This window comes from Paramormyrops kingsleyae, chromosome 3 (assembly GCF_048594095.1).
Source record: "Paramormyrops kingsleyae isolate MSU_618 chromosome 3, PKINGS_0.4, whole genome shotgun sequence".
NCBI lineage: Eukaryota > Metazoa > Chordata > Actinopteri > Osteoglossiformes > Mormyridae > Paramormyrops > Paramormyrops kingsleyae.
In genome coordinates this window covers 40,912,376-40,926,830 of record NC_132799.1, presented here as the reverse complement: position 1 = coordinate 40,926,830, position 14,455 = coordinate 40,912,376, and the positions used below count along the sequence as shown (strand labels likewise).

At 44.6% G+C, this 14,455-nt stretch overlaps 1 protein-coding gene across 7 annotated transcripts in view; it reads left to right on the top strand.

Moving 5' to 3' along the window:
- LOC111838518 (ankyrin repeat and sterile alpha motif domain-containing protein 1B-like) overlaps window positions 1-4,900 on the top strand; it is a 40,922-nt gene extending 36,022 nt beyond the window's left edge. For 6 of the 7 annotated variants that reach the window (XM_023801576.2, XM_023801577.2, XM_023801574.2 and 3 more), the window contains one exon: window positions 1,111-1,465. In XM_023801576.2, the coding sequence (XP_023657344.1) occupies window positions 1,111-1,224 (114 nt within the window). In that variant the 3' untranslated portion in view covers window positions 1,225-1,465. Of the gene's footprint in view, window positions 1-1,110; window positions 1,466-3,305 lie in introns of those variants that run through there. The other variant, XM_023801575.2, reaches the window with a different exon arrangement.
- Window positions 4,901-14,455: the final 9,555 nt, after the last annotated feature.

The following is a 14,455-nucleotide window of genomic DNA, read 5'->3' as shown; positions in this document are numbered from 1 at the left end:
CTCCAGTAACTAATTCTTTCACACAGAATATAAGGTAATTCTCTAGTCTATATGGTAAAGGTGCCAATGATATTTTTCCACAGATATAGAATTTCTGCTGGTTATCATAATGGTGACATTGATAAATTTGAGATCTGTTTTTTGGGACTTTATGTAGCTCAGTGGGTTATGAATCTGTGCCTGTCTTCTTAGAAGGTCTTGGTTTGAAATCCTATGGCTAGAAGAATGATCACCACTGGGTCTTCAGATGTTCAAAGGGGTGTTGGATGCTGGCTGAGCCTGTGCGCTTCCTTAACTGTATATATGTATCTGTGCCTTTCATGGAGATCAAAATGTGATATTCCCAGAGCTGGAGGAGGTGGCTGGAAAGAGGGAGATCTGGGCATCTCTGCTCAGACTGCTGCCCCCGCAACCTGGATAAGCGGTGGAAAATAGATATGGAAATATATATGTTAAGGAAATAAATCTGAATGTATAGGTAGCTCCCATTTAAGACAGCATTCTCCTGTTGGACAGGGAATCAGCCAGGCCTGTAAACCTTGCAAGTGTGTCTCTGTGTAATCATATTATGCTTATTTTACTAAAAAGTTACAAAATGCCTTGAATGGAGAATAATCCTTCAAGTTTAATAATAAACTTCTAATTCAAGCAAACAGCATTTTAGATTTTTATTCCCAGGCAATACATTTCTGTGTGAAAATACAAAGCTTTGAATGAAATGTAAACGCTTTTTGCTGGTTTCATCTTTAGAAGTCTTTCACATCCCTCCACCACATAATGAGTTTTAGCCTATGGGCTAAAACAAATATTTGGTATTGCTGTATAGAAGCATTTATACTGAAGTCAAATTGACTTAAATCAGCATGTGCATGTCATTTGTATTTTCTTCTCAAAATTTTCCACTACCTAAATCTTTCAAAAACTTTTCAACTATCTAAATCTTAACTGACAGTTGGCTGTCAGTTAATTACTGGCAATATAATTGACTGATTACCAAAAACCTTGATAGTATAAACCGTTTCTGAACAATGAGTGTTTGAATCATTTTGTGTTTCTGTGCTCACATCCTCTTAGTGAATCCTCTACCCAACTCTCTTTTGTTTATCTCAGGTAGAACTACCTGTGATCAACCAGAAGAGCCAAGCCAATGTGGCTTGGATAGTGGAGCCAGGGCATGAGGCCAAGAGGGGAGCCAGCACTAAGTACGAGACCACCATTTTTTAGTATATATCCACAGTCCATTTATGTGTGTGTGGATTTCTTGTGACCCTCTACAGAACTGCCAGCAGAGTGAGCTGTGACTTTTTTATCGCCTAAAATCTGTGGCAGCTGCACGATTATACTGCCAACACCTCTTCTCCAACTGGCACCAGATTCACCTTACAGTTGTACAAATGCTAGTCCAAGGCTTCTGCACCCAATTTTTCAGGAGGCAAAAATAAATAAAAAATGTTCCAACCTTCAACATTTTATCCTCTTTGGACATGAAGAGGATTCCTGCAGATTAACATCATTCAGCCTCAGTTTTCTTTATGAACCCAGAAAGTGAGCTGGTATCTGTTTCTTTATGACCTCAGACAGTGAGGCATGTTTTGTTGGGATACTACATACTTGTATTTGTTTTGAGCTGGTAAATGGACTGCATATATGCAGGGTGGGCATGTATTAATGGATTAAGAGTGAAATGGACTGACCATATCAAAATGCTCACAGACTACACAGAATGATTATTATATAATTTTTACACCATTTAGCGGAATATACAGAGAAAATTATCAATGTCATAAAATAATTTATCTTATGATTTAATTTTTAAAGCTTTTATTTTAAGTGGTTTATCCTACATGTGAGAAATTAATGACAGAATAATGACCCATCTCTATTACAATGGACTGGATTTACTAAGATGTGGATCATAGTGACATACAGATTTCAATAGTAAATCCACTACATTTGGAGAATGACAAGGTTGCTGGTGACTGCTGGTGACGAACAACAAGGTTCAAATGACAAATGCAGTTTTTATTTATGTAATGAAATGAACAAATCTCTTCCATGGTTGTCATGGGGTACTTGGGAAGTACATCACTAACTGAAATCAAATAGGGATGCACCGATACCAGTAGGCCCTACTAGTATTAGTGGTCGTGTACTCATACTCATCCTTGTGACAATGCGCCAATGCCTAACATACCATATAATAAAATATCAGCAATATCATTTTCGTGAAAAAGATACAGACAAAATGTCTGCACTTTGGAAGTACCTGCAATCTTTTCTCTACTAAACTATCAAGAATAGCTACAAAAACAGGATCATACAATGGTAATACTGTAGTCTACTTAAACATCTAAAATAAAAAGCATAAGAACGAGTATGATGTCACCAGCAGTACTCTGCAAAAACAGAGAGAAAATGTCATACGATAACCCTAGTGCAGTGACAATAACAGAAGGTCTTATAAGACTGGGTATATGGAGAGCGTAACACTTTCACACACGGTTTAATAAGTTTGCAAACCATTTAACTGTCAATGACATGTTTCAAATCATAATTAAATCCAGACCTCTGATCAATCGTTTCCCACAGAGACTGAAAAATGAGAATCAGCACCGCTAATAAGCATTCATCTGGCCAGCAACTTTTAATGGCAGCTATTTAGTGGATTATCTGTATGTTGTATTTTCATACTTTCACGTTTTTATTTGGCTAAAAAAATTAAGTGACCCACTTGGTTCCTTGTGTTGGGGGGGGGGCAGGCGGTTGGTTGGTAATTTCAATATCATCGTTTTGCCCAATATTTTATAATTAAAATATGCCATGTTATTTTTTAGTCATCGCCCTGCCCTAATTGGTATCAGTATCACTGAGTAGGCCTCTCAAAAATTGAGCATTAGTACTTGTCGGAAAACAATAATATTGTTGCATCCCTAAAAACAATGATATAATTATATATTTTAAACTCCATTCTGCATAAAATGCAAGTGGAACATAAAGAACCTCAAACAACTGGTAAGAAGTTCACTATTTACTTTCGATCATGTGCTGAATATCTATGTTTAATTTCTGAATTTCTCAGATTGATGAATTATCTTGAGGTAAGTTTGATCTACTTGACATTTTTTATGACATTAAGAAGATCCTATAATTATTATATGAAATGTGTCCCTCTCGCTGTAATCACAATTTTACAGATTCAACAAAGAACACAACTGGATCGTATTTGTCATCCAATCAGAATATTTCCTTGTGAACTGTGCTTCTGAGGTTTTTGTCTTATTTTTTCCATCCATGTTTTCATGCAGATTTTAGCATGGTTGACTCAGAAGAACAGGCATAGACAGAAGAGAACATCTACAGTTATGAACAACGTCTCTAACGCATATCTGAATAAAATAATTTGCAAGGATATGAACATTCTGCTAGATGACTGATTCTGGCCCAAACTGGCATCATAGATAAATAATAATACAGTAAAACCTCGGACTGCAAGCATAATTTGTTCCGGAAACGTGCTCGTAATCCAAAGTGCCTGAATATCAAAGTGAATTTTCCCATTCAAAATAATGTAAACTCAGATGATTCATTCCACAACCCAAAAATATTCATACAAAAAATGATTAATACAAAATATAAAGTAAAAATACATAAAACAAATTAACCTGCACTTTACCTTCATGGATGGTGTGGGGGAGACGAGAGACAGGAGATGAGGAGGGTTATTTTGTAGGACGACTCACTATAACTAACGGAATCACTGCTATCTGTTGGCTCACTGGAATATTTTCTTTTAGTGTGACTTTAACAAGGAAATTATCCAATGACAGCCGATTTTGCTTCCTTTTCGATTTCAAGGAAATGTGGTCATTGCATTGTCGTTAAACAGATTCATTGCTCACACTGCTACACTCTCATTTGGGTGGTACTATTCTACTAAATTTTGACTATTCGAGTGAGGCACGCCGACTGAGACCGAGCATGGGAAACGATTACCCACGATCCCGCAGAGAGAGAGAGAAGAATCATCTGCTCAACTGTGATTACGTGACACTAGGCAGACAAAGCGTATACATAATACTCATATTGCAAGACCTCGCTCATTTATCAAGTTAAAATTTATAAAAAAAAAATTGCTCATCCTGCAAAACACTCACAAACCAAGTTACTCGCAATCTGAGGTTTGACTGTACATTGTAATATGGAAAATATGTTTGGATTTAAGTGGCTAGCCTCTGTATCATTACTCACTACATTTACTTGAAAATCCAGTGAGTGGACAAATTTTTGACTAGTTGACAGTGAATGTTTCACATAGGCGCAAGTTATATAATAGTCAAATGTACATTTTACAGTAATTATACATAAAATAGAAATTGCCTAGAATTAAAAAAACAAGACAACTAATGTACACACTCTTTAGTGATATAAATATAAATATAGTGATATAAATAAACGAACTTCATCATTGGTGCAACTTTCAGTTTGATGTGTTAATGCAATATAATTCAGTAGAATCATGGTACCAGAACTCAACCTTGCAGGAAAGATAATACATATAAAGAAATATCAAGGCCAGGGAACATTCCTGAAACCTGTAAAATAAACAGTTTCAATTTTTCTTATACCCTGTTTTATGCCATTTTTTTACTGTTTGTATATCAGAAATGACAGGCAAGCTTTATATACACTCATAGGCCACTTTATTAGGTACATCTGTTAAATTGTTTGTTGACATCCTGCTTTTGTGAGGATGACTTGCTTTAAAGAAGAGTACTGCCCATGACCTGAAGACTCTTCAACCCACATAGTATGTGTTTCAAAGTGTTCATTCCAAGTCTAAATGCCACATTCACTGATTCAGCTTGAACACATATAACATTTCTGGTAGTCTGTGCAAGCAATGACTAAATGATCAGCTCACTGCAGTAAGCAGGGAGGTCCATTCTGAGGAGTGAAGGAAAACGCAACCACTTGTGCAAACACGGGGAGATTGTTACAACCCTCTGGTCGAGGTCAGGATCGAACAGGTTTTATGAGTGAGGCGAGCAAGACCATTTCCTCAGTCTGCTATTGGATGTGCCATGAAGTCCAACGACGCATACAGAGTCTCAAATTAATCACGTACAGAGAGTTTATTTGCATGTACCAGACAGACCAGTTTTCCTAGTGAGGATCCCAATACCGCTTCCCTAAGGAAGGGAGGCTGGATGGTGCCAAAGGAAAGAAGAAAATAAAACTATATTCAATTCTCTATACACACAGCCCTAGGCTAAGCTAACCCACCAAGACATACTCTATATTGCCAAAATATTGAGACATCCCTCCAAATCATTGAATTCAGGTGTTTCAATCACTTCCATAGCCACAGGTATATACAATCAAGCCCCTAGGCATGCAGACTGCTTCTACAAACATTTGCAAAAGAATGGGTCGCTCTCAGGAGCTCAGTGAATTCAAACGTGGTACTGTGGTAGGATGCCACCTGTGCAATAAATCCATTTGTGAAACATCCTTGCTACTAAATATTCCACGGTCAACTGTTAGTGGTATTATAACAAAGCGGAAGCAACTGGGAACAACAGCAACTCAGCCACAAAGTGGTAGGCCACATAAAATCACAGACCAGGGACAACGCATGCTGAGGTGCACAGTGTGCAGAAGTCAACAACTGTCTGGAGAGTCAATAGCTACATACCTCCAAACTTCATGTGGCCTTCAGATTAGCTCAAGAATAGTACGGAATGGGTTTCCATGGCCAAGCAGCTGCATCCAAGTGCAATCCAAAGCGTCAGATGCAGTGGTGTAATGCACGTTGCCACTGGACTCTAAAGAAGTGGAGACATGTTCTTTGGAATGACAAATCACACTTCTCTGTCTGGCAAACCTTTGGATGAGTTTGAATTTGGCAATTTCCAGGAGAACGATACTTGCTTGACTGCATTTTGCCAACTGTAAAGGGGAGATTATGGTGTAGGGTTGCTTGTCAGGGGTTGGGTTTGGCCCCTTAGTTCCAGTGAAAGGAACTCTTAATGCTGCAGCATTCAAAGCCATTTTGGACAATTTCATGCTCCCAACTTTGTGGGAACAGTTTCAGGATGGCCCCTTCCTGTTCGAACATGACTGCACACCAGTGCACAAAGCAAGGTCCATAAGGACATGGATGAGTGAGTCTGGTGTGGAGAAACTTGATTGGCCTGCACAGAGACCTGACCTCAACTCAACAAAAGACCTTTGGGATGAATTAGAGCGGAGACTCCTAAACCTTGTGGACAGCATTCCCAGAAGAGTTGAAGCTGTTATTGCTGCAAAGGGTGGGCCAACTCCATATTAAAGCCTATGTATTAAGAATGGGATGTCATTAAAGTTCATGTGGGTGTAAAGGCAGGTGTCCCAATACTTTTGGCAATATACTGTAGTGTATATGGATTGGCACTTGTCTTCTAACCCAGTGTATGGCTAAGTGAGCGATATATATATATACACATGAAGCCTCACCCACATCGATAATAATAACCTCATTGATTGGTCGAACTTCTGGTTTCCTCCCTGCAACCTGGTACATACAACTAGAGGGGAAACTTGCCAACACTATACCAAACACGCTTCCCCCTTCTCTACATTCTGGAATGTAACACTACACACACTGAGACAGGGATCAGGACACACAGACTCACAGGGAATTTGGTTTGGGAGGACACTCACACCAAGGCACACAAGAGGGAACTCAAGCAGGCAGGAGAAAGCATGGCAAAAGTATACTCAGTAATCTGACATAATCACAGTTCCTTACAAAATCTTAAACCAGTTTGACTGCTTAAATAACTTCAGCAATACCACAGCTCAGTTTTAAGTATTCTGGTGATTGAGATCAGGCAAGGGGACATAGCTGCAGTCAGTGATTGGAGCTGCCCTCACAATAGGATCCAGTTCTTAGTGTTCATGTGATTCAGCCGTAGCCTTTGCCATGTCGAGTTGTACTGTTTCTCTCACAGGTATGGCCTTGAATTCATCTCTGCATCATATGACTCTATTTATCTTATGTGGCATAGCAGCTTTTTTTGTGAGATTTCTGATTGTCAGGTTCTTAGTAGCTTGCACACTTCAGCTAGGGAGTGAATCCATAACCTGGCCTTATGGCTGTCAACTGACCCTAATGGTGTGTTGCTTATGACTGGACAGGCATACAAAATGGCAAAAACACCACAGTCATAACTATTGGATTGTTGTGGGACATTTAGAACATCTATAACTGTCCAGTCAGGCACCTAAAAATCTTCGCCAGCTGCTGTGTAAATGCACGCCACAAGTTTCAGGAGAGTTTAGCTGCAGGTTTTGCCATTTTAAAACTCTGGATTGAGTGATTGAATTGAACACCTTACTTGACCTGTGTAGCCTGCGATGGCTCATTCAAAAGTTTCTCCATCAAGTCAGGTCTTTGGAGCAAGACAGTGACTTCTGGCTGCTACTGTTGACCAGTTAGGTTCATTCATTTTTATGTGTAGCCAAGAAACAATAATTTGTACACATTTTGTAAACCCCTTAACCATGACGGTGTCAAACTGGGTGGCAAAATGGTTGTATAAATGAATGTATTTATACAGCTGTATAAAATGCATAAAATTTGAGAAAAAAATTTGAACAAAGGGTGGCCGGTGGGGTTCGAAGACACCTACCCGTAACTTGGTGCTGCTAAACCCGACTTTGGGCCCCACGCTAGCCGACATGTCCACCAAGTCAACTTGCCATTGAGAACTGATATTAGTCACAAAGACTCTATTATGGCCTGGTTTCACAGACAGGGCTTAATATAAGCCAGGAGTAGGCCTTAATCAGTACTAGTTAATCTAGGGCATTTAAGTATCTTTCATGAACGTAGCTTAAAATAGGCTTAGTTAGTCAGAGACTACAGAGTCCTGGAGTAATTCAAGTAAGCTTAAATGAGAACACCTGAGATAGACCTGATTAGGTTGAGTATAAGCACATGCTGTTGGTCTGATGGTGTTGAGTAAAACCTGAAATGGACTACAAAACACTATTGTTGGTTTAGATCTTGACACAAAGCAATGGCAGAGGCAAAAAGAATTAGTTAAAAAAACTTTAGTGAGTATGGAAAAACACTACTAAAACAAATTTTGACAAACTATCCAGTTATTGAAAGTAAAACCCACACTACTGCTAGTGAACAAAAGAAAAGGAGTGCTTAGAATGCAATTTGCAATGAATTCAATGCAAATGAAAATGCAACCACAAGAACAATAAGAACATAAGAAATTTACAAACGAGAGGAGGCCATTCGGCCCATCAAGCTCGTTTGGGGAGAACTTAACTAATAGCTCAGAGTTGTTAAAATCTTATCTAGCTCTGATTTAAAGGAACCCATGGTTTTAGCTTCCACTACACTAGCAGGAAGACTATTCCATACTCTAACTACACGCTGTGTAAAGAAGTGCTTCCTCAAATTTGTTTTAAAATGTTCTCCCGCTAATTTCCACTTATGTGTCAGGGTGCGGGGCGGGTGAGCCGGAAAGCAGGTGAGCGAAGCCGTGAAGTCGGGCAAACAGGGTTTTATTCGAGACGGAGGGTGAACAGGCACGAACATCCACAGACACTCCGATGACAAGTCTGGGGAAGACTGACTCAGACGAGGACTAAATACAAAAGACGGGCTAGACATAACAGGACACAGATGATCACAATCAGGGCTGAACACGAGGTAACGAGGTGGGCGTGGCACACATCAGGAGCGGACCATGACAGAACCCCCCCCCAAAGGCGCGCACACCGGGCGACGGGCAGCGGCCGGAGGGGCCCAGGCGAGAGGGAGGAGGGAGCAGGAGGGGACCACCCAGGGGCCAAGGGAACGGGACAAGGGAGTGACAGAGGGGACACGGAGGGAGCAGGAGGGAACACCGGTGCAGGCAGGCAGGAGGGGGAAGCCGCGGCAGGCGGAGGCGCAGCCGGAGCCGGGGAAGGCGCCGTCCGACGCCAAGCCGGAGCAGAGGGGCACGGAGGCGGCCGACACGGAGCCGGAGGCGGGACCGAGGACCAGCACCGAGGAACCAGGGGGGGACCCGGAGGGGACCACCGACCCCGAGGACCCGCAGGCAGCCACCAAGCCACAGCCAGGGGCCGAACGGGCGAGCCAGGGGGCAGGGCGGGCGGGACCCGGGCCCGACGCCTATGTCCCCGTCCCTTACGGGACACTGAAAGGCGGGGTCCTGGGGGGCGTCGGCCTTGCCGGGGTAAGGGCGAGGGAGTCAGGAGGGAGGACAGAGCCGGGCGGACGATTGTCAGGGCCTCTAAAGAGGCAACCGGCGGGGCAGCCAGAGCCTCGGGCGTGGCCACAGGCGGGGCAGCCAGAGCCGCGGGCAGGACGGGAGAGCCGGCCTCAGGCAGGGCCGCCGGCTGGACGGGAGAGGCGGCCTCAGGCAGGGCCGCCGGCTGGACGGGAGAGTCGGGCTGGACTGGAGAGGCGGCCTCAGGCAGGGCCGCGGGCGTGTGGTCAGCAGGGGGCGCCTTGGCATGCGCCGCCATCACTTGGCCAGCAGGGGGTGCCTCAGCAGGCACCTCGGGCGCCTTAGTCACGTGGCCAGCAGGGGGTGCCTCGGCATGCACCTCCGTCGTGCGGCCAGCAGGGGGCGCCTCGGCGGGCACCTCCGTCGTGCGGCCAGCAGGGGGCGCCTCGGCGGGCACCTCAGGCGTGCGGCCAGCAGGGGGCGCCTCGGCGGGCACCTCCGGCGTGAGGCCAGCAGGGTGGGCTTCGGCGGGCACCCTCAGTTCCTGGCCAGCAGGGGGCGCCCCGGCGGCTGCCGCCATCACGCGGCCAGTAGGGGGCGCCGCGGCGGGCGCCACCATCACGCGGCCAGCAGGCAGAGCGGTGGTAGCTGCAGGGACCACAGGCAGGACAGGCGGGTCAGGCAGGACCAGCAGTGCCGCGGGCAGGGCGGCGACAGCCGCGGACGGTGCCGCGGGCAGAGCGGCAACAGCAGCAGCAGCAGGCGGTGCCGCGGGCAGATCGGCGGCAGCAGCAGACGGTGCCACGGGCAGGTCCGGAGCATGCAGGTCCGGCACCAGCGGCAGGAGAGGCGCCGAGCGAGTAGGCGCTGCTCCTTTAAGGGCTCTCGGCACCCGGGGAGTAGCGTCCCTAATTGCGCGTATCCCATCTTGCCCCAGGTGCGCCGGCCGGTACTTGTACGCCTCCAATGGAGGCGGCTTCTCCGGGTGGGCGCTGGTCAGGTGGATAGCGACGGGGTCATCCCAGGCGGGGAGCAATGAGCAGGCCCCCAAGAAGAGCATCGGGGCGGCTTCTTCCCCTTTGCCCCTTCGTCTCCTCTTTTTCCGCCTTCCGGGACCGGTAGGTGGGGGCTGAGTTACCTCCGTGCTAGCGAGCGGCTGGAGCCGCTTCTCCCTTACCCGTCGGACGAGCTGTTTCAGGAGGGAGCGCACTTCCTCCATGTAGTGCCCCTCTGTCCGAGGGTTTACACCCTGGAGGAGCTCCTCGCTATGCTCGATGAGGGTGTAGCAGCCGGGATCCTCTTGGATCTCCGGCAGCTCTCACCAATACACTACCTCTTGCAGCAGGACGAGCCAGAGATCCTCGCCCTGCTGCGGTGCATCTTTCGGGAGACTTGTCATTCTGTCACGATCAGGAACGGGCGATCCGGGAAACAGGCGATTGGAGCCGGGAGTACGCACAAAATGGGGTTTATTGCTGGATACGGGCAAGACAGAACAGCAGACATGACAATACAATGACAAGTCTGGGGAAGACTGACTCAGACGAGGACTAAATACAAAAGACGGGCTAGACATAACAGGACACAGGTGATCACAATCAGGGCTGAACACGAGGTAACGAGGTGGGCGTGGCACACATCAGGAGCGGACGGAGCGGATCATGACATTATGGCCACGAGTTCTAGTATTTAGACTAATATTGAAATAGTCCTTTGGCTGAACAGCATCCAGACCCGTTAGAATCTTATAGACCTGAATCATATCCCCCCTTAGTCTCCTTTGCTCAAGGCTAAACAGATTCAGTTCCGCTAACCTCTCCTCATAAGACATTCCTCTAAGACCAGGAATCATTCTCGTAGCTCTTCGTTGCACCTTTTCTAAGGCAGCAATGTCCTTCTTGAGGTGAGATTTCTTTGTTATTATCATTGCACATTTCTCATATTTATATTTTTGTCAGAATTTATAATGAATGATATTTGCCTGTATAGACTCTGTGGAAGAACCTAAAACTGGCTTTAAAAAGACAGAATGCAGAGATAAGAAGACAGCATTTTATTACTGGTGGTGGAGCACCAAACAAAGACAAAACTGATGAAGTTGGTGACTTGTTGTCTGGAATAATACAGAACCATCAACCTCTGGAAGGTATACCAGATGATGATCACTTCAACAGTTCAGATGAAGAACTGAGCACAAATGGTACGTAAGAAAGAAATTGGTTACTTCCTTTGGTACATATTCCACTCTGTCAATCTTTATTCTTCTTAAGGATCATGTGAGTTTATTTGCGCTTCTGTGTTTTTTTTTCCCCACAGAACAGAGGGATCTGAACAGGCTAGAAGAGCCAGAGCACAGTGAGTGTGTGTCCTCCACATCTGCTCCAGCATCCCTGAGAAAAGATGCTGCCACCACCTTTCAGAATAGAGCAAGCAGGATGACCATCCATGAAAAGTTAGCCAGAGAATTTCATGAGCAAAAAAAAAGAGCATGAAATGAAAATGAGAATTCTACAGGTTGAATTGGATATGAAGCTGGAGGAAAGAGGTATGATACAAAAAAGACACAGTAAGGAGACAGCTGTGATTACAAGCCATGGTGTGTAAAAGATGTGTAAAAAAAGAATAAACAATGTGTCATTTACATATTCATGAGTGAAAGTATTTTATTTTACATTTTCAATCAGTATTGTTTAAGTGACTTGGTAAATTTTGCTGCACACTGTTTTAATTTTATACAGAACATTATCAAGGAAAAATAAGCCATAGGAAATACCTTCCATATTGAAATTCATCTTATCTAGCTGAAGTGCTGTAATGTGAATGCAGCTCTATGTGCAAGTCCTCGTTGGCCATTGGCTGCCTCAGCCACTGCCACATCTGCTTCATCGTAATCTTCCATTGGAGGATCAGGACAGCAGCGCTGCTTCAGGTAGTTGTGCAGCACCGCTGTAGCAATGATGACCTTGCAGCATCTTCTTGGGCTGAAACGAAGTGTATTGCGTAAACACTGGAATCGACTTTTCCATATTCCAAACATGCGTTCAACCATGCCTCTTGTTCGGATATGAGCTCTGTTGTATCTTTGCTGCTCCACTGTCGTGGGATTTATGTATAGAGTGAATAAAAAGTTACTCTGACCATATCCACTGTCACCAAGTAGAAGTCCACTATGCTGTCCTCTCTGAAACTGAGCACACAATGAGGAGTTGAGAAAAATCCTTGAATCGTGAGTTGAACCTTTCCAGCACGCTACAATGTTTGCAAACTCTAAATTTGGTGTGCATACACCCTGAAAATTGATTGAACACCAGTTCTTACGGTTCCTGTACTCCTCAGCATCAGGACTTGATGGACACTTGATGGGAACATGACATCCATCTATACAGCCAATGACACCTGGGAAGTGCCCATATTCATAAAATTGCACTTTGTAGTTGGCTTGGTCAGCAGCATCAGGAAACTTTATGTAAACACTCCTCAGTTCAGAAATGGCTCTGCAGACTTTGTGAACTATTCTACACACAGTTGCTTCACTGGCACCACACAAATCACCAGTTTTACGGTGAAAGGTCCCACATGCCAAAAACCTCACTGTGAGCAGAACTTGCAGAGAACTGGGTAAAGGCCTTCCTCTCAGAGACAGACAGGAAAGTGTAGCTTCTAGCAAAGATATTATCTCCAATGCATGTTCTTTGTACATGCGAAAGCGGTCTTGAAAAGCTGTGTCATCAAAGTAATGTAATGGATCACTCCTATCCAAAAGTACTCTTGCAGGCCTCTGCTGTGCACGTTGGTTTTCATTTAGATATTCCAAATATTCCATGCTCCCCTCACAAACAGTGCTAAGCAGGAGTTAAACCTGCCTCCTTGAAGGATTCATTTAAGCTTCAATTTAGTCATAGACTAGCTATAATCCTCCCTCTTGCAATCAGCTTTGTTTAATCCAGAATAGGCTAAATCTGTGACTATTTTAATCTATATCTGTGCAAGTCACTTTGAGTTAAGACAGCTCAAGTGGGGAGTTTAGTCTGGGACTAGGCTTAAGCCCTGTCTGTGAAACCGGGCCTATACCTTTTAAAGTTAAATCTGATCGGTTTATGTAATGTGTATGCATCTACATCAGACAGCCATGTCGCAACTTGCTTCTTATCCACAGTATGCCCACTTTGGAAATTTATTTGGAAATGTGTCCTGTATAATCTATCGACACCACCAAATGACCCAGGGTTTGATGACGTATAATAAATAAGTTTCAAGTGCTTGTTATCCATCGTGAACCTCCAGCAATAATGACACATTGTTTTCATGATTCAACTCATGAAAGGCTGCTCGCATGTGTACAAATTACAGAAATCATTAATTGCATCATCTACAGCATACTCATAATCTTTCCCTTCAACTTCGCGTTTCAGCTCGCGCAATTTCTCCTGTACATTACTTTCACCTTTAAGTTCAGAAACGACTGCCTCGACTGCTCCCTGGACTTTCACGGGTGAGGGGTTGGGGTGAAACACCGCGACCGCTCTCGTGATGATATGTTTAAACCACGGTCTATAGAGCTTTTTGATCAACTTTTCAGAATTGTTAAAGAAGTAAAATGGTTCAGGGTCGTAGAGACACGTGTGCCGAAGCCGGCTCGGGTGTTTCACAGAACACCCGACACAGGTCTCCTTCATGTCATCTTCGATGATCCGATCCAGAATAAAGGTCAGTACCCCTTTGATAATCTTCATGGCAGAGTCGGTGATGCTCCCATCCACAGCATCTTCAGATAATGACTGCACTGCAAAACGCTCCTGAGCTCATCCATCGTCGGGACAGGGGACCGCGATGTGTCCATTAGGTCGGAGGCCTCGTGCGGAGGTTGTTGTGATCCCGGCCACACAGCCCAGGTCGGGCTAAAAGGGGGTGGTGGTGGCGGCAGGAACGGATCCCCATACGGTCACCATGATAATGTCGGTGCAGGCTCCAGTAGGGAGGCTTCAGGAGAAAGCTCTGGTGGTGGGGTATTCATTCGCTGACCAAAAGTATATGGGGTCCTAGGTGAGGCTGAGTTGAGGAGAAGACTTGTTGCGCAGTATCAGCCCAAAAGTAAATTCAGATGGGTCCCGCAAATCGGCCTGTTGATGTTGTCAGTTCGCTTGCCATTGTTTGCTGTGTCTTGTCCTGAGTGATGGCTCACAGGATGGCCGGTTTTTAATACGTTTTCAACATGGTTA